At 36.3% G+C, this 20,769-nt stretch overlaps 1 protein-coding gene across 12 annotated transcripts in view; it reads right to left on the reverse strand.

Moving 5' to 3' along the window:
* Positions 1-5,502: 5,502 nt before the first annotated feature.
* The window catches only part of SOX5 (SRY-box transcription factor 5), a 995,182-nt gene continuing 979,915 nt past the window's right edge, over positions 5,503-20,769 (reverse strand). For all 12 annotated transcript variants that reach the window (XM_059935452.1, XM_059935454.1, XM_059935450.1 and 9 more), the window contains 4 exons: positions 18,146-18,254; positions 15,363-15,536; positions 9,589-9,805; positions 5,503-7,984 (listed from right to left, as the gene is read on the reverse strand). In XM_059935452.1, the coding sequence (XP_059791435.1) occupies positions 7,681-7,984; positions 9,589-9,805; positions 15,363-15,536; positions 18,146-18,254 (804 nt within the window). In that variant the 3' untranslated portion in view covers positions 5,503-7,680. The remainder of the gene's footprint in view (positions 7,985-9,588; positions 9,806-15,362; positions 15,537-18,145; positions 18,255-20,769) is intronic.

Genomic DNA, 20,769 nt, shown 5'->3' on the forward strand with positions numbered 1-20,769 from the left:
CTTCCCTGGTGGCGCAGGGGTTAGAAATCCGCCTGCCAATGCAGGGGACACGGGTTCGTGCCCCGGTCCGGGAGGATACCACATGCCGCGGAGCGGCTGGGCCCGTGAGCCACAGCTGCTGAGCCTGCGCGTCTGGAGCCTGTGCTCCGCAACAAGGGAGGCCGCGATAGTGAGAGGCCCGCGCACCGCGATGAAGAGTGGCCCCCGCTCGCCGCAACTGGAGAAAGCCCTTGCACAGAAACTAAGACCCAACACATCCACAAATAAATAAATAAATAAATAAATTTATAAAAAAAAAAAAAAAAAAAAAAAAATTTACAGCAGTGATTTTATAAACAAGACTTTATTTCAAATATATTTTACAGTTTGTGTGTAATTAGGATTGCTTTCCAGAATCTGAAATTTAATACTAAATTGAACAGGCAATGTACAAAATGATGGTGTTTACTTAGGCCTACTGGATTCCTACAGTTGTTCTCCTAATTTTTCTTTTCGCTTTTAAATTGAATCAGTGGAGACATTAATGATAAAACAACTTTCATCCTCTTGGTTATATTTTGAATACCAACAAAGTACCATTCCATACCATATTCACTTGTATATTTAGAAAATGGTAATAATAGGGAGAGTAAAATCTCACGTATCTGGACCTAGTTGCAAAATGATGAAATATTGTGATCAGAGCTGAACTGGTTCATTCTTGGTGGTAAAAATATTGGGTTGGCCAGAAAGTTCGTTTGGGTTTTCCTGTAAGATGTTACAGAAAAGCCCGAACGAACTTTCTGGCCAAATCAATAGTTTTGCTAAGCAAATTGGTAGAACAAACTAAATTGCAGAACAGATGTTTAGCCTGTTTAATAAAATGTAACTATTTTTAAGAACTTTTAGCAATACTATTGCATATGCTTTACATACTAATTACAATGCTTACTTATAAAACAGGTCTTCTCAGCTAGTTATTAGGTTGCTTTAGAAACTCAAGAAAAATAAATTGGATATTTTTCATAAATATTCTTTAACTTAGATACTGAACTAATTCATGCTTACCTTCACCTCCATAGTTATAATTGAGGTTTCGATGATGATGTCAAGTTATAAGTAGGGATAACTTCTGAACTTTAAAATTTGGTAAGAATGACAGTATCTTGATTTTTTAAAAAACACATATGTGAACTTCCTCAAACACCAATTTCTAAAATTGTCAGAATTGAGATTAAAAAAAAAAAAAGAATGCATTTCTTTTCACTATTGCCAGAATTTTTCTGGTTGTTCAAGGCATTGGCAGTAAAAAAACAATCTATGATTGCATGCTAGTCCTAAATATTCCGTAAGAAACTAAAAAACATAAAGGCCAAGAAAAGAATGTTTCTAAAATACAGTGTGACAGGACAAAACTAAGTGAACTTTATTTGGTAGGAAGGAGACCAAAGGTGGGATTTTGCACCTTGGGTGAGCCAAGCTTTCATAAGCAGACAGGATTTCTCCATCTACATATACTTAACATACTCCGATGATGCTGTTTCCTGAAGAAACAGGATGAGACTGTGACCACTGTAGCTGTGGGTGGTCTACTAAAAACACTACATGGAATGATCATTTCTCCACTTCTACAATGGATATTTTCCTTTCAAAAGCACCTCAATTTTCTGGCAAATATTAAGTGGGTATAGTTTTGTGTGTTTCAGTTGTATTTTCGGTGTTCGACTGGCCTGGAGTCTCTGAAGCCTACTGCTTTGCCATGATGAACAAAAGGAGAAGCAGAGAAACGAGGATAACATGTGCACATGTTCTGGTGGATCAAATGCCCTCAAAAACAATCTATGAAGGGACAGATTGAGAGCTCTTTCTAGGCTCAAACTCTTGATGAATCACTGACCCTCAGCTTCACAGAGGTTTTTATAGAGGCCTAAGGTCAAAGTATGGTAGGCAATAGGATCTGCAGATTTTGACACGCACAAAAGGTAGATAAAAGAGGAAAATAGCCCCAGCTCTTGGTTGTTTTGAAACACTAGGGCAAGCAGAATAATTATTTGGAGCTGGTTAATAGCAACAGCTTTATCCCTGTCCCTAGAGATTCTGATTCACTACATCTGGAGTCTGGCCTAAGAATCTACATTTTTAACAGTTAATTCTAAAGCAGGTAGCACACGGACCAGACATTGTAAACTATTGATACTTCTGTGAAGGGTTACAATGGGCAAAGTGTTAGTAGAACATACCTTCTTTATATACTTACTTCATATTCATTTGAACCAGATGTTATCTAACCCAGTTTCTTGATACTTATTTAAAAACCACCCAATTAAACAACCAACCAACCAACCAACCAACCAAAAACCCTTATGGGAAATGATTACACATAAAATTATCAAGATAGAAATACATATTATGGTGGAAGAGACAAGCAAAAATGGCCACTGGAAGGAAAGGAGCCTTCTTGTTTTAACATTTGCTTAAAAAGCTGAAGGTAGAATCCAGAGGTTAAATGTCAGAATGTTAAACAATTTAGAAATATCCATTATTCTAAATTAGATACCAGTAAAGTGAAAATTATTTACAGTTCTTACTTTCATAATCTGAAATTTAGAATTTCTATACCAACAGTAGACTGAAGTTCAATTCTAAAGTGTAGAAACCCTGCCCCAATGATAGTGTCAAGCTTGGGAAAAATGACATTAAGGGTGCTTCAGGCTGCAGGATTTTTAAGTGTTATTAGCTTCAATTACATACAAGAAGGATACCTTTTGACATTACAGTGAAGCTCTCTGATGAGATGCATTATAAAGAGGCCCTCTTGAACGTCCACCTCTAAGATCTAAACCCTTAGTTCTCAGTTCAAAGTCAACTTCAGGGAAGTGAGGTTATTTATATTGGAAACAAAATTAAATTATTTTTCATACTTTTGCTCTTTTTATAAGAAAACTAATGATTAAACCGCCATAACAAGAATTGTGAAAAGAAACACAGTATAATAGGTAAAGAACACATTTGCTGTTTTTATTGGTGCCTTGCATGGCAGTAATACTGAAAAAAGAGAATGCAAAAACAAAAAACAAAAACAAAAACAAAAAAAAACAGGTTGGTGGCAACCCACATCTTTTTTTTTAAGAGTACATAAACTCCTGTTTTATTTTTATTGTGGCATGAATGATAACATAAAACCAAAAACATGAAAATATACAACTTATATTACACTATGTGTTATGAACAAAATATAAATCTATAACTCTATGTTATATTTACATAATTATTTATTTTATTAAATTTCAAGTGAGATGGTAGGTTGCACATACTTTGTTTTAAGCTCCAGGCATTTGATTGTCTCTTTTCTACATTTTTCCCATTTTTACTCATAAAATCCAAAACATTAGAAGGACTAAGAGCTTTAGAGCCAGTGGAGCTGTATAAATACTGTTTTAGTGAACCAGTGACAGAAACACTGGGGAGGACAGGAATCAATCAGTAGAAAACCCAACATCATCTTCAACCTGGGAAATTGACAGTTATAGGAAACTTTAAAATTAAATACTGTAAAAGCCTGTCTAAAAGAAAACCTATGCCCTATAAGACAAAAGAGATCTCTGAACCACTTTAAGTGGGCTTCATATTTTTCCTTGCAGACCCCATAATTTTTATTTTACTATTAACTTGATAGACAAATATTTTATAAACCTGTTTGTAAATATACAGTTGTTTATTACAATTCAAATAATTTACCCATTAGAATGAATGAAAACATAATGATTTTTGATGTTTTAAATGTGATATAAGAAGTTTCTTCTGGGAACAGTAACATCTTCTGGATTAAGAAAATATCTGAAATTGGACCATAAAATATTTAAAGATAATTTTCTTTAAATGAATTAAGGTAAAAAGTCTACTCCAAAATCAAACCTATGAAATAACTTCATCAAAGAAATTCTTTTATATTTGTTCCTTATAAGAGGATTTGGTTTCAATAATGATTATGTTCTTTGGGAGGGATTTTATACATGGTTAACTCTTAACTGTAGATGCCAAATAAATGTTAAAAATCGACTTAACTAATTTAGGTATAAGTGGACTGAAGAACAGTTTTGTTATTTTATACAATTGTAGTGACCAGACAAATTCTTCGTAACTTATATATGAACTTTAACCTATTTTCTCCAGTGATGCTCTTAGATTCATATTAAAACATGACTGTTTTTAGAAGAACTGATTACAACAGCCATAAAAAAACAGAATTCTGGCAAGATTATCCCTCAGTACTAGGGTTAGCGTGTGTGCCTGTGGTTTGTGCGTGTGTGTGTGTGTGTGTGTGTGTGTGAGAGAGAGAGAGAGCAAGTAATGTGAAATGTGAACAGGCAGGTAGGGAAGGGGAGAGAAGGGAGACTTTATGTTCATTTGAGTTTGATCTTCTTACTCTCATTTCCTCTCCCTTATCTTTTTTGGTCATCATGGGGCACAGAAAAAGAATACAAGGTTTTAGGATCCTTTACAAAAATGATAAACCAATCAAATGCCAGAAGGCAATGTGCTAACCCAGTAGGCTGCCATTCATAGCACCTTTTATCAAATGACTTCAAAGCACTTTAAACATTAATATGATTTTTTGTTTGTTTTCTTTTGGGGAAAATTAAGGCAAAACAATTGTGACCCCCAGTGAATCAGACATCAGAACAAGAGAACATAATGCAAGGCTATGAACTTGCTTTTGTTTCAATCCAGGTACAGTTTCGTCTCTCTGACATGAATCTAAATAAAATTAACTTCTGAATTTCAGCTGTTAAAGGTCACCATTAACAATTTCATTTTCCCCTTCCAATAAAACAAGTAAAAAACAAACAAAAAGACCAAACAGAAGTGTTTTGTCAATTCACTGGTAAGTGTGTTAGAATTTGTGTCAGCCATGAATGCCCTCAGTGGCATCTACCTGGAGCTAAAACAAAGTATTCTTGTAGCCCAAAGTCATGAAATGAAAACAAAGCATCTTTATAACATGGTGGAAAATAAGTGTCCAGCAAACGTGAGGTGAACCCACATAAGTCAGAAAGAATTTGTTAACAAAGACAGAACAAATTTTTAAAAATCTGTTTTCACATTGTACATAATAACGATATAAAAACAAGTGTCCATTTTTTTATCCAGAGTGCTTAAAAACAAAACAAACAAAAACAAAAGAGCAATTGGCTGTAGATGACTGTGGCAATTAAATAACTAAAATGAGTGATGAGAGCCTAAGTTAACTGAGATTGAATACGACCCTCCTATTAATTCACTTGTAGGTATTAAACACCAGAATGTGACATTTGTTGGGGCCAAACTTTTAAAAAGGAGAAAACTTATGGAAGGATAAATGAAACTGTGTGAGTGAATGTGTTTGTGTGTGTGTGTGTGCATATATATACATGTATGTATACATATATATACATACATGTTAGAGATGGAAATTTGTTTTAAATATCTAACAACTTATTGGCTGTACTTCCAAATCAGAGGAGAATAAAATAGAAAGGGAGAAATAAATTATGCATAACTTACTAATCTGGGAACAGCTGACCATTATTATTATTATTACTATTATTATTATTATTTTATCATCATCATCATCATTATTACAACACTAGCAAAAAGAGGCAGTTCAAATGAAAATACAGTCATCAAAAACAAACAGAAAAACAAACAAAGCAAAGTCTCTGACATGCAGGATATGATTAGCTCCTCCAAGCAAAACCCCAGAGCAAGTCTTTTGAGAGAGAGAAAAATAAAAAGGATTTTTTTCTTATTTATATGTAAAAATCAAACTTTAGGGTCAGGTTTGGGGAGGGTGGGATAGGAAAATGACGACTGGAGTGAAAACCATAGCACATCCAAGCTACTGGTTGGAGTAGTTACTGTCTGATGGTTCAGCACAAACAACACTAATTCAGTTTAAATGATTTCCCATGTATTTGGACAAGCCCTACGACTGCCTTGGCACTTGGCTGGCAAAGTCTAAGCAGTCCCGTCACCATCAGTTGTTGCTCTATGCGCACACTCTGCTGGAATCAGAAATTGGACTTCAGTGGATTCATCCTACAGCAAGAGTAGAGCGGTGGCAAGGGTTGCTGGGCTAAGCCAGGCTCCCTCTTGTTGGGCTGCGACAACTTTTAATCAAGTCCTGCTTTTTACGGCATGAAATTCACATGGCCCACAATTCTGAAATGCAAATGGCCTCCACCTCATTTCATGGAGGGATGAAAAATACCTTATAAAATCATCAGTTCCATTTCCTGATCAGGAAAGGATGGAATGTTGAAGAAATAAGCTAATTCTATATTTCTAGAATACGGGCAAATATATTCAAGGGAAACAATGATTGTTTTGCTTGAAGTTATCAACAGGAAAAACAAACAGAAATCATTAGGTAGGAAATGTTAGTGGAACCATCTGACCAGGGAGAAGTAACATCTGGGAACAGTTTGCTTCCCTGTTATACACGCACCCCTCTATTACACAGGGCCCCCTGATCCGTCCAATAATAATCATATTCGAAGTTTAAAAATATAATTTCTGAGCCCTATATTGGTTAAGTTGTCATTTGAAGTGCAAAGTCAAGGTCAAGGCTGCTTCCAGACCAGTCACTTAGAAGGATGTGGGATTTCATCCCCAGATGTGGGTTTAACTCACAATGGTCCAACATTATTCCAATTAGTACCATAATCACACACATACATACACACAAAAATCCAAGATCAGAAAATATTTTTTTCTCTAAATTTCTTATGTCTCTCTCTCTCTCTTTTCACCTGAGAACAGCACCTACAGTTTCCATTTAAAAAAAAAAAGTCAAATCTCACCAGCTGCTGGTATTTCAGGTTTTTCAAGGGATTGTCTAAGATATAACACTGTCCTAATTTAAGAAGGAACAGGAAAAAGGAAAGGGAAAAAATCAACTGGGTCAATACTTCAGTACAAATTTGGCACTTGCTCAAAGATGTAGTGTGGTGTGCAACAGATAAGAAAGTCCTCTAAAGAAAATGATTGCTTATTTTGTGGTGGATAGCAAGGAAGTTAAAAACAGGCTCTTTTTCCCTCTTCCCCCCCATGCACAGACTCCCATCTTTAAAGTATAGAGATGGAGAAGGTGGAGAGAAGTAAAGAGAAATTCATCTTTCTTTTTTTTTTTTCTGTCAGGTGCATTACCGAAAACAAAAACAAGAATAAAAACAAAAACAACGAAAGGAAAGAAAGAAAAGGAAAAAAAACCCAGAAACCCCAAAAAACAAAACTTATTTCTTTTTAAAAACTGTAGCACAAAACAACAAAACACATTCACAAGCCACTTGTTGGCACTGTGTACCTGAGTGAGAATTTCTAGAACATTGTAGAACAAACAGCCATAAAGTTTATTAAAAAAAAAAGTTGACGGGTAAGACTTCAGTGCTTGGATGTAGCAGCTGAATTACTGGCATTATTTTACCCATAGCTTATTTCAATCTCTTGTTGTTGATATTGTTGTTTGCTTGTTGTATTTTTATTTCCTTTCCAAGCCTTTTGAGGCTGAGGTCTATTAGTCAGCTGATGTCCCAACTATTTAAGACTAACAGTTAAAGTAACAGTCAGTGTATGAGAAAGTTAATGTGCTTGGCCACTGGTAAGGATGAACCAGCTAGGGCTTCTTTAAGTCCTAAGGTCACGACAATCTTTTGACCCTTATCAGTTGGCTTGTCCTGCAATGTGGTTTTCACTGTCACTCCCATAGTCTACATCTGGATCATCCTCTTCCTCCTCGTACTCATCGTAAATTTCTCCGTTGATGTCCTCAGCCTGGATCTCTTCTTTGATGTGTGGCTCCTCTCCTTTCACGCCGTAAGTGCTCTGGATCACAGGCATCCCAGGCTCCGGGCTGCTGGACACGCTTGAGTGCTCCGAGGGCAGATGAGGGGAGGGCATTCCAGCCATGGCGATGGCTCCAGGGTACACGACACCAGCAGTGGCGATGGGGATCTGTGCTTGTTGCCTGTTGGAGAGGAATTCCCAAAAAGAGACCGTGGGTGAGTGGCCAGTTGGATGCAGGCCTTGCTTACTCTATAATTAATTTGCTCAGGTTGTCCAACTCGAAGGTCGTGATTTTCACCCTGTTGCCCCACATTTTGAAAACTGTATCCTACTTTGATCCCAATACCTTACTTCTATGTAGTGCTTTATAGATTACAAGGCATTTGAACGTGTTACCCACTTGATTCTTAACGTGATCGCTACTTTTCTATGAAAAGAAACTAAGGGACAGAAAGATTAAGCAGAACTCAAGTCCCTGACCCCGAGTTCATTGTTCCTTCACTATAACAAGTCGAAACAGTTTTTAAAAGAATCAAACCTAAAGATAATTCCATTTTAATGGAAAAACCCTAAAGTCTTAGAGCTCTCAAAATAAAACTTTACTGCCCAGAACTCACCAGAACTGAACATGGTCCACCTCATCCCTGAGATAGTTTTCAGTGGGGGTAGGAAGTAGGGCTGGCCTCATGGGTGGACCACCTCCGCAGCTGTACAGGATCCAGGGCTTAGAAACATCCTACACTTGGTTTAAAGTTCTGTTGTCACAATCTTGAAATTCTTAAAAACCTTTTAACAGGGACCCCGCATTTCCATTTTACACTGGGCTCCACAGATATATTCTGTAGCTGGTCCGAGTACGAAGGGATTAATAGATGATGTTCATTTATGCCTTCTTTCATTCATTCGTCTGTTTACTGTTTCCCCAAGGAGCGTTGGGTCTCGTGCTCAGTGTGGAGAAGAGTACTGCACTGGGATATAAGTCACAGACCCTTTGGACAAAGCAAGCAGATGCTTTCAGGGGAGTGGAGGGGATAGGGCAGATTAGAAAAGTTTTTTTTTTTTTTTTTAAAGTATCCTCTGGCCATTTTCAGAACAGTACTTATTATTCTAAGAAGCTCTCAGGATCTTACTTACTGTTCCAGATATGAACAACTTTATTTCTGTGCTTTTTGATAAAATTCTGCAGAAACAATGTGGTTGCAGGCCTTTGCCATAGGAAGCAGGGTAAGACATACTAAGAGAGGCATCCTTAATTCAGAAGGAAACTTTCCCATTCACAACTTGTTCTACCCTGAAGAGAATCCCTACTTTGTGTGATCTTGTAAGGCCACACGTGTGCCTTGAGAGCCCAGAGACTCTGCTATATTCAGAAACAAGTCTTTCTTTTGGAATCATTTTTATGTTGTATTATATCAGCTAAGTTGTTAGCTGCTGTGGAATTTACACTGTGAGGCCTTGGAAGTAATGAAAACCAGCAAGAAAACGAACCAGGAAGACTTCTATGTTTTTAATAGCAAACTTCAAAATTCTTTACTCTCAGATATTTTATTTTCAAACCAGCTATTAACAAAGCTCCCGCATCAGAGCCATTGTTCTAGGAGCCTGGAGTGAATTCACATGAAGTGTTCTTTCTCAGGATTATAAGGGGACAGTTTAGTCTCTGAAAATACACTGTGCTCAGGTGCTTTCTCAAAATGCTGCTTTTCAACTGAACAAATACATCTCACATCCCATTAAGTGTAACAGGAAATGTTCTCTATGGGAAAATGACCGGAAGGTCCTTACCCAACATTGAAGTATTGCCGCATTTCCTGCCGCCTGTTCCGCATGATTGCCTTGTATTCCCCGATGCGCAGCTTTTTGCCATCCACCAGGCAGGTGCGCTTCGGCCTGGGCTTGTATTTGTAGTCAGGGTACTTCTCCAGGTGCTGCTTGCTGAGACGGGCTTGCTCCTCATAATATGGCTGTTTCTCTAGGTTTGTCATAGCTTTCCAGCGAGATCCTATGAGGAAAAAAAGTCACAATTCTCATTTGCACAGCGGCTGAGGAGCCTAAAAAGGTATAACTGAGAACAACACGAAAATCTAAAGTCAAAATGTTGGCCAAATCCCAGAAATACATAAAAAGGTTATGATTAGTGAGCTCTGACTCAAGAGGTGAGATGCCACAAGAACAGAGGTGTTGGTGGCAGTGTCCTCAAAGACTGTGCACCCAGAGATACAAACACTAAGCAATAGTTTTCTTCTGGCTTGAATGAACAATTTAGCCAAACTTGTGCCTTATGTACTTAAAAGCTCATAGATGATTTAATGGAAATATCTTTCATTTCTACATTAGACCATGATGTAATTCAACTGTGAACTGAAAAGTTATGCAAAAACGCATTACATATTTTGAATCTGAGGGTAATTATCTAGTTACTGAGTATTGTTATGCAGGGTACATTACTTACTACAAAGGTTTCTAACGTATGGTACGTGTAATTCTCATTCTCTCCCAAATGTTTAAATATGCTTATGTGATTAGGTAAAAATTCATTTCATTAAAATTCTAATTATAAAAAATACATTAATGAACATGCACTGGGTAACTACTGTGTGCTAGATACTGTACTAAAACCTTTACATAAGTTGTTTCATTTTTACCTTTCACCATAATCTCATAAGCAGACAACATTTATATCTATTTCTAAAGTAAAAAAATTGAAGTTCAAATAGATGAAGTAACTTACCCAAGGTCACACAACTATTAAATTGTGGACCACTGACTCAAACTTAGGTTTGACAGAATTGAAATTGTGGTACAACATGTATCCTTACATACCTACACCCATCTACTATATAGGATCTAGCAGAAATCAAAACTTACAATAATAAGTATGTGTTCAGTAGTATTTTTCTCTTAATAAATCGCTTTCAATAATATATAAAAATGTCACTTCCTGTGATAGAGTATGCATTAGTAATGTTAGCCCAAATTGGTTTTCCCTTTCTTTTCACTTTTAATTTTGGTTTGGATTCAAGTAGAATTGTAAAAAAACAACTATTGGAAGCTTAATTAAAAATAGTTTATGCTTATTCTCAATATAGATGTGATTTAAAGCTTTGATTCTATCAGTATGGCTATGTGCAGTGGTAATAGAAGTAGTAGTAGTAGTAATGTTTATTTTTTATTAAGAATGTGAGAAAAATCTATTTGCAGATGTTTATCTGCAAGTAATCAGCTCAACTCTACCCAAATGCACAAAGACCAAAATAACTGGAATTAGGAAATCCCTAGCAAATATGTACTGGCACCTGCTGCCTTTACCTGCCTTCCAAAGTCATCTAAGCAAGATCTTAAACCTTTTGAATGAATTCATTACTCAACCATAACTCCACATCTCAAATGCAAATAGCTCACTAATGAATAGTACTTTCCTACAAATGTACAGAATTCCTCAATATGGGCTGTTATATTTATTAAAGGAATGCAGAGAAAGGGACAACATCTCTTCCCTTAGAATTCTTTCCTATTGGAACAGATGTTGCCTGGGTGGGTATATCCATGTAGGTGTTACAAAGATTTATAAACAGATTTTTTCCAATCTAGACAGCCAATATGATTTCATTATATTTACAACAGAAACTCAGGTTACAGTTCAAATAATAAGAGTTTATTTTTCTACTCCTTTCTCAAACTTGTATTTAAATACAGTGTCCAACATTTAGTTAGCTGGTCAGGCCGTATCATTTGTAGGTACAACCTCAAACTCTTTATTATTCAACATTATTTTCTAGAGGCACTTGAAAATCATTATGTGGTTCTCAGTGCAAATATAAACACAAGTAAACCTATAATACTATTGAACTAGATCAATTCTTCTTGTGGAGTTTCTTATAAGTATGTATACCAGAATTTTGACCCTCAGAATAGGGAGTGGAAAAGTGAAGTTATCAGAATAACTTACTGAATAATTAAAGAAATCGAACAGTGGATCAAGGATGGTTGACTTGAAATTCACTAACTACGTTTACCACCAAATAAAACAAAGAAACTAGCATTCTCAGTTAGAATAGGAATTGCCAAAGATTCTTCCCTAAGTCTAAATGTTCTATTAGCTCAAAAAAGAATATTTTTCTCTAAGGAAGGGGAATGTTTATGCCTCATAGTAACATGCCTTGGAATGTAAGAGCTATGTTTAGATTTCCTACTACGTGCATGATGCTGTATTCATCACTAGATATGCAGCAGTGAGTTGTTATGGTTCCTATCTTCTTGGAGCTTATATTCCAGCTGAGAAGAAATACATTAAATACATAATTGCAAAATGTATAATTTTAATTATAATTGTGGAAAGTACAGGGAGCTATGAAAACATATGATAAGGAGGTGAGATCAATCTTCTGTAGGTCAGGAAGGCATCGCTGCAAAAATGACTCCTAGAGGGATTGAAAAAACAAGAGTAGCCTATGGAGGAAGAATAGAATGGTCAAGGCCTTGTAGTGGGAAGGGGGAGTAGAGGAACCTAAAGTTGTTCTGGCTAAAATGCAGAGAAAAAAAGGATAGTAAAGGATGTGTAAATTCTCAAATAAGTTGGCCTCTAACTGTGGTATGAACTGGAATCAAAATATTTTGAAACTTGATAATATAATTTCTCTGGAAGTATCACTGAATTCTGAGCTACATTGAAAAATATGGCCATATCACTGCTACATGTCTTTTCAAACTTAAGAATTAAGGGACAATTTGACCCAGTTAATGCTTAAGCTAACTACTCCATTATATGACCGAGCAGAACAGTGGTTCAGTTTGGTGGCAAAGGCAGCTATCATTTTTTAATAATAGCTTTCGAATGGGGATAACCAAATGACAGTTTGGTTTTGGTTTCAATGGCTTTGCAGGTACACCAACCACTGTTTGTAGCTGCAAATGTAACCCCCTGAAACACACCAGATGAGGATGGGAGGACAGCATTTTAGATACCTTCAAAAGAGATGAAAACATCTCCTTGATTTGGGTGTGGCTGGCTGCTCACCCTGGACCAGGTACAGGGAGTAAAAGTTCCCTGCTGCTTTCAAAAGATGAGCCTTCAACAATGAAAAGAGAATTAAGCACATTCAGGTATTCCTCCTGATGACAAAAAAGAAGATTCAATCGAAAATATTTGATGTTCAAAATGAGAAAAAAAAAAAAATCAGTCTTGAAAGTGCTCTTTTCCTTTCTAAATCTGGCAACACAATAAAAATGAAGAGTTTGAGCTGGGCCACAGTGTCATCTCCATGGGGTCTGTAATGAGTTTGCACATTTTACTCTAACTACTGTATACCTAATCAGAAAAAGATGTCCCCCGTCCCCTGATCTAGCGCCAAACGGTAAAAGGTGATTCCTTATGTTAACAATTTCAGCAGAATGGCTTATTAAAACCAGATTTTAGGGTATTATAAAATGCTTAGAAGCCCTTTAAAATGTCAACTAGGATCTCCAGAGACTACGTAAAATGTCAACCCAGCTCAAGCGCCTGTTTTAAGCAGAATGAATTAGCAGCATGCTGTCGGAGGCTGTTATCCAAAACAATCAGTAAAAGGGAAAACATCAAGCTTTCTTTGTACTTTTATATGAAATGAGCCATTTAGAATGATCTTGTGGATATCTGAAGATCACTTATTTATTTGAAGCTATGACTAAATATTGAGGCCCAAGACACCTCGGTGGGTTTTTTTTCCTGCTATATCTTTAATTAATATAATTTCATTGAAAAATCTTAAGTCAGGTAGCATTCTCTTTCATGCAGCCTATTATGATATAATCATATAGTCATTCTAATATTCTCTCCTTCAAACCAGAAAGGAATTCTTTTAGCCAGTCATCTCTTTCCCATGAAGGCTTTTGCTCTATTTCCTAAAATATTTCACGTCATCAAAACTGGTATTTCTCTCATACTTAGAGTAAAGTTTTAATCAGTGATTATTATTTTTTTAGTATTCAGACACATAAATGAATGATATAAAGACAGTTTAAACAATCTTAGTTTTTAGTGTTTTTTTGACATTTGGGGATTTCTAATTTGATAATAACTGATATATTAAAATATGAAATAAGCTTACATCAAGTATTTTATTCTTTTCTAGAGTTTTTCCAAATGAAACAGATACGGTATTTTTTTTTAAATGAAAAATTCATATGGAAGGCAGAATGTTGTCATAAAAAAGAAAAATAGATCAGAGATGGTAGAGATGCAAAAAATATGCATTTTCTTTTGATCAGTTTCAGTTTTTTATTATATTTGGATATATATTTATACATAAATATTCATACATATTTATGCATAAATATTCATGCTTTCTATGTACACATAAAGCTTCACATGTTCATATCTTTTGAGATAACCTTCATCTAAAGAGCGCAATATCATTTAGATGAAAATTGAGACACAAGTTTAAGTAGCTAACGGTTTTTGTTTGTTTTTGTTTCATTACAAATGTACACTGTGGACTGGGAGGCGCCCTATTACCATTGTTGAAAATACGGGATCATAAAAACGCATGTACATGTTTAGTAACCACCTTCAGATGATCGGTTCCTTAATGTAAAGAATCAAAAGGCACACTACATTAGCTACGTGTAATTCCAGTGCACTATGGATTTTAACAAAGCTTTAATAACTTCAACAAATTTTGTTACTTATTCGTCAAAGACAAAATGTGCTGATAGAGTTAAGCGTTCTTCTTCTAATTTTTTTATTATTTAGCTCTTAGAAGTCAGAGAAAATAAAAATTTGCTTAGGTTGTCAAGAACCTGGACACCATGCTCTTGAAGGTAAAGATGATGGTGAGGATGACACTGATGATGACGATGATGTCAAGAGAACAGCACCAAAGAAATGGCATCTTCCCTTCCTTCTTTCTGGGACTTAAATTGGTGTATAATAGGTCTCTTTATAATCAGTACTCTTTCCTCTCAACCATCTTTGCTGTGTGCTTCAGTGTCTATGTATGTTGGGTAAATATGTACTTTTGTCATCTGTTAAGCTGAAAGCTGCAATAGCAGGAAAAGTCCCTTTTTAAATGATACTGAAAATACGCGTAAGGATACTAAAAGTAAAAATTAAAAAATGCGCACCCAAACGTCTTCTTGTGTCCTGACAATCTAAACTGATTTTCAATTATAGTATTAGAACAGACATCATCTCCACCTCCACCCTCACCCCCACGACGTGACGAATTCTATAGTGTTTACAAAGGAAAAGAACAAATAAGGTCAATACCGATACTGAGTGGCTTGTGTGAAAAGAGCTTTTTTTCCTAGTCTTAATACAAATATTTTAAATTTTTGAAGAAGAGGAATATTACAACAACTAGTGTAGGAACACACATCTAAATCAGAATTTGGGCACAATTTCTTGATAAATGTGGAATGCTTCATGGTCAGAAGAAAAGGCTCAGTATGGTGTACCTAATTTTTAGATAAGTAGAAAACATGAGCTGCCTGGCTTCCAAATCCAGTCTCTTTCAACAAATGCAGAAAACAAAACTGTACCTGTATTTCATACATCACTTAACCCTTAATACTTTTCTTACCCAGTATCTTGCTGATGTTGGAATTGTGCATGTCAGGAAAGGCTTGAAGGATTTTCCTTCGTTCATCTTTAGCCCACACCATGAAGGCATTCATTGGACGCTTTATGTGGGGTTCATTGCTACCACGCCCCCTGGATTCTCTATAAATTCTTGATTCTGAGACTCCAGCACTTCCTAAAAACAGGGAACATTGCTTCACGTTAGTGTTAAAACTTATGGCAATTCCCTTCCTTACATTATTGTTTTTCAGTCTATTAAAATATCTGAAAATCAAAAGCACATCTAATAATGGTACTTCTAATTCTTGAGCCAGATGCTTGTTTATGAAGTTTCTGTGATAAGCCTCGTGGTGTCAAATGTTGTATTTCTATTTTTAAGTCCATTTCTAATATATTTTTCTTTTCTTTCAATGGATTACGGACTGTTTCACCATTTACTTTCAAGAGCACACAAGAAACTTGAATATGTGATCTTTGATACAAATTGGAAAGAGAATAGTTGGGTTAGGTCAACAGGCATGCCGGTACTGTAGAAATATTAGATAGGTCAAAAAGCTCACAAAATTGTGTAACACCAAACTGTTCAGCAGAATGGATGACTACAGGTAAGGATGTGTCTCTGCTACCTGAAGGCTGACAGAACACAGCATACTCATGCCCTTTTTCTCTCTCTGAGGCTATGTTAAAAACACTGCTAAATAAATGTTTAAGGTTAAAATACAACATAGATATCTCCTATAATGTGTTTGGCTTTTCTTTGAAATTATATGCTAATACATGCATGAAATATGCTGATGCAGCAATGATAGTCTGGTTCCCAAAAGATATTTGAAAATGGTAGGAAAAGAACAAACGAATAGTTACATTCTATGGTTTCTTACAAAGTCTACAGTCACATATTTAAGGTGAAAAAAAATATGTTCATTTCCCTGAATTTTCCCACTAACATCTAAGTTATCCAAAGAGATCCATTGATAATTACATTCCAAACAGCAAGACTCAGGATGATAAAACACGACCAAGTGTCACACTGGAACCTTGGGGAGCTTCAGGCACTCCTCTAGGCTTTATCTGACTTTGTAGAATGGCTTCAGCAGATTAAACTGTTTCCAGAGATACTTGAATTCAGGCAAAGAAAATAAGGAGAAGCAAAACATATAACTCTGGCACTATGTTCTCCAGGGTTATCATTACAAAAGATGAAAGAGATATATTGTTAGCATGTAAAAATTTCAAATATTTTGGGGTGTTCTAGAGCACTGCTCTTCTTTTCTTCCTTCATACTCCTTTTCCTTTCTTAATTTGAAGGAATAGGAATCAACCAAAATTACCCAGACTTGAAGACCTCTATAGCAGCAAACAAAAAACACAGCTTATTTGGAATTTCTCATTATTTCTCTTTCATAATATGCTCTTTGGTGTGATGAAGATTGGAAAATATTTTGCATATAAGCATGACTGAATATAACAAATAACAGCAACAACAATTTTGATGTTTTAATGCTGATTACAGTGGGTATATTTTATCATGCTGATACAACTTAAAATTTATGAAATGTGTTATTACAAGTAATTGTCTTTTTATTGACAAAAATGAGTGCTAATATATGGTGACATCTTCCTAAAATGGGTTTGTAGCTAGCAAATGATCATTTGCACATCTGCTTTTTCTTGTTCTTACACCTTACAGCAACATAAGCAATAAAATGAACATTATGTGACTTCATCAAAGCTAAAAAAGCTCTTTGTATGTACTTAGGCCAGGTTTATCTTAGCCAAGCAAAGCAGAAAAGAGAAGGAAACGTCTGGATACAATAGGCTAGAAAAACACAGACTTTTCTCAGATATGAAATTCAATAAAATTTGGTCTCGATAGAATTATCTGGTTAAATGCTCAAGTTTGGCTAGTCCCTTGGCTGCTCACTGGTTTGCCCTGGTTCAGTCTTTTCTGTATGCAGGGAGCTTCTGCCATAGTAACAAAGTTGAGGACCATGCTCTTGAAATGCATGTATGTCACCTGACACTGGAGAGAGGTTCCCAGTTGGGGCTCAGTGTAAGAGGAAAAGCACTTTCTTCTTTTTCCCTCTTTGCTGTGCTATTAGAATTAGAGCATCAATTTATTTAGTTGTCCCTGTGGATGTTTAGAACATTCAAAGATGACGCAGACAACAGAAGTCTCAAGGCACGTGAGGGAAGCATGAGGCCGCACAGCTGGAGCTCTAGTTGAGTTACAGAGGGTAGGCAGGGCACCTGACAGAATGGTAGATAGTATAAGAGGGAAAGGGTCCCAAATGCAAGAAACTAACCTGAAAATGTCCTCTGAGCCATGTATTCTGGTCAGGGTTTGACAAATGAAAACTTCAAAATGAGCTTATAGAAAAAAATTTTTGAAAAGTTTGTTTCAGGTGTAAGAAATAGGGAAGTGAGAGACAGGGTAGATGATGATTGAGAGCATTTGCTTTAGAATCATGCCATCTTGAATCCAAGACCTGCCTTTGGCGCTTATAGCCCTGTAGTCTTGGAAAATATGACTCAAAATTCCTAAGGGCCAATCTCTGTATCTGTAAGAGTTCTTATCTCACAGGTTGTGCTGGGGAGTAATGAGATGATTTACGCATAGCACTCAGCAGAGCATTTGGCACGTGGGAACCACTCAGTACATGTGAACTCTACTGTAATGATCAGGTAGGAGGTGGCTATCTTGTATAGTTTTTAGTAGTTTTAATTGGTATTAAACAGACACTTCTGCACACTACTGGAATACATACGAAAAATTTCACAAACCATCAGAATCTCCACTCATATTGAAATCCATCATGGCATGGCTAAATTTTCCTTCTTCATTCTGTTTAACTGCCAGTTGCTGAGTCAGACTCTCCAGTGTTGTTTTTTCCTTTAAAAAAGAAATTTATAATGAGATCTCAATCTGGAAATTATAATTATTCAAGGACATTTTTTTCCTTGGGCTATATATAATGCTTTAGCTTCTGGAAGGGATGAGATGCTGATTTATTCACCTTTGCACATTCACCACGTTATACTGAGGTAATTGAAGCCAATGACCAGCAGGATTTTTGAAGGAACTCTGATTCGTAGAATCCCCTATATAGCCTTGGCATTTGGGTTTGCTAAGCCTAAAGGATGGATGCTGGGATCCTTGGAGATAACCTTCTCAAATCACAAAATGTGCATAGAAATTTCATGGAAGCAACCTGTTTTACAACATTTGGAATTCCTGCTTTATTTTTAGCTAGACAGGAAAAGTATAGAAGTGGCATGAGGCCCAGAGAAAGTCTTCCAGTAGTCAGGTGACCAAATGATTGAAACATAATTCACAGTAGTGCCCTCGGGTTGCCATCTCCCTAAATGCCATCTGCATTCCTCATGCAAGGGTAATGAAGACGTTTCAATATTCATTGTTAATTGCTTGTCAAGTCTCTGTACATTCAGTGTGAGTGCCTGCTACTTGGACCACGATTTGATTTGGATTGCTAAGCCAAAATATTGAGTTGGAGAATTATTTGAGATACAAATATACCAAAATTAGATCTGCAAAGACATCAAGTCATTTGAAAGCATGCAGTGCATGATTTGAATTCATGGAGAACATGGCATTACAAAGTAAATTATTTTCAAGAAAAATATAATGCTTAATCTACACCACATGAGATTTTAAACTATTTCCAAATTAAGTAATTGGGTGATTTTAAGAACAGAAAAGCATACAATAAAAGGTTTACAACTCTCTCTAGAACTTTCCATCATTGCGCTGAGGATGATGTGGTTCCAAAGCAGCTTTAAGAAAAGCACCTATTGGATTTCATAAAATTTGCTCATGTTTCTTTGTAATTATGCACCTCATTTTCTGAGGAACACAGTCATGAGTTACACAAATGAATCACATACACTGCGGAACAGCTACTGACACAATAAAAAGTTCACAGAAAATAATCAACTATTTAAGATAATTGTATTACAGGTAAAGGACCCAACTAACGTTCCCAACAAGAGCCAACAGGGTACTGAAATTCTTCATACAGTATATACTTTATCTCTACAAAATCTCTGACAGTATTACAACTATACATACTAGATGAAAAATTCTCTTAATTTGGTGGCCTTGGAATCCATGTCTCTTCATCAAAGTCTGATATACGATTTAATAGAAAAAATATTTTAAATTGTCAATCAGTATAAAATACAGTAGAGAAACTGGAAACAAAATAGTTTATACCAACTTTAGTTCTATAAGATCATATAGTACTAAAGTTGAAATAAATGATATATTTAAAAATGTAGAACCTCACCCAATTTTGTTTTGTGTATGAAACTGGTATTTTCATCTGCTTTACATGTTCTACATTTCTTTTGCTGAGAGAGTCTGCTGTATATATTCAGCTGAGCCCAGGAGCACCAAGGACATCAGCTTAACAGACTGTCTTTATAGTAAATGTAGCTGTTAAAATAGAAGACAGTTACATTAAAGAAAAAACCACATTCCATCAACATAATCTGAGAGTCCCCGGGTCAATGAAGACTTTACTGTACTATCTTTGGGGAATGTACTGGGCATGGATCACCTGTCAGGTTTTGATTTAAAAGTGTATAGGGCGGGCTTCCCTGGTGGCGCAGGGGTTGAGAATCTGCCTGCTAATGCAGGGGACACGGGTTTGAGCCCTGGTCTGGGAAGATCCCACGTGCCGTGGAGCGGCTAGGCCCATGAGCCACAATTACTGAGCCTGCGCGTCTGGAGCCTGTGCTCTGCAACAAGAGAGGCCACAATAGTGAGAGGCCCGCGCACCGCGATGAAGAGTGGCCCCCGCTTGCCACAACTAGAGAAAGCCCTCGCACAGAAACGAAGACCAAACACAGCCATAAATAAACAAACAAATAAATAAATAAATAAAATTTAAAAAAAAAAGTGTATAGGGCAATAATGCTACATAGTTTCTAGAGAGTTTTCCATTTTGAAGGAAAGTCTTTCAAGAAGAAACAGCAAAATGAAGGCAGTCGGAGTAGAAAAAGAATGAAATGTTAAGTGACTCTGAAGATTCTGCATTCAGCTGTATGCATCTTGCACCATCTTACCAAGTAGCTAAAATTAGCAAAGGATGAGCTGGAAAGTCACAAGTAGTTTTTACAATAAGTAACCTCTAACCATCTACCTCTAAAGCACAGAGTATAATAAAATGATTCAATTAGTTACCCCAAAGTGGAATTTATGATACTTCTTAAGAGGATGTCAGTAGGAGACAGTGGAAGTAAACACAGTAAGCTGCACTTCTTTTGTGACCTTTCACATAGTCATTTAAGCTAATTCTCAGTCATGTGAACAGGGTAAATGAGAAGTGATTGGAGGACTTGAAGAAGGTGTGGTGTGCTTTTAATTAAAACACCTTACAGTAGCA

The sequence above is a fragment of the Balaenoptera ricei genome, chromosome 10 (assembly GCF_028023285.1).
Source record: "Balaenoptera ricei isolate mBalRic1 chromosome 10, mBalRic1.hap2, whole genome shotgun sequence".
Taxonomy (NCBI): Eukaryota; Metazoa; Chordata; class Mammalia; order Artiodactyla; family Balaenopteridae; genus Balaenoptera; species Balaenoptera ricei.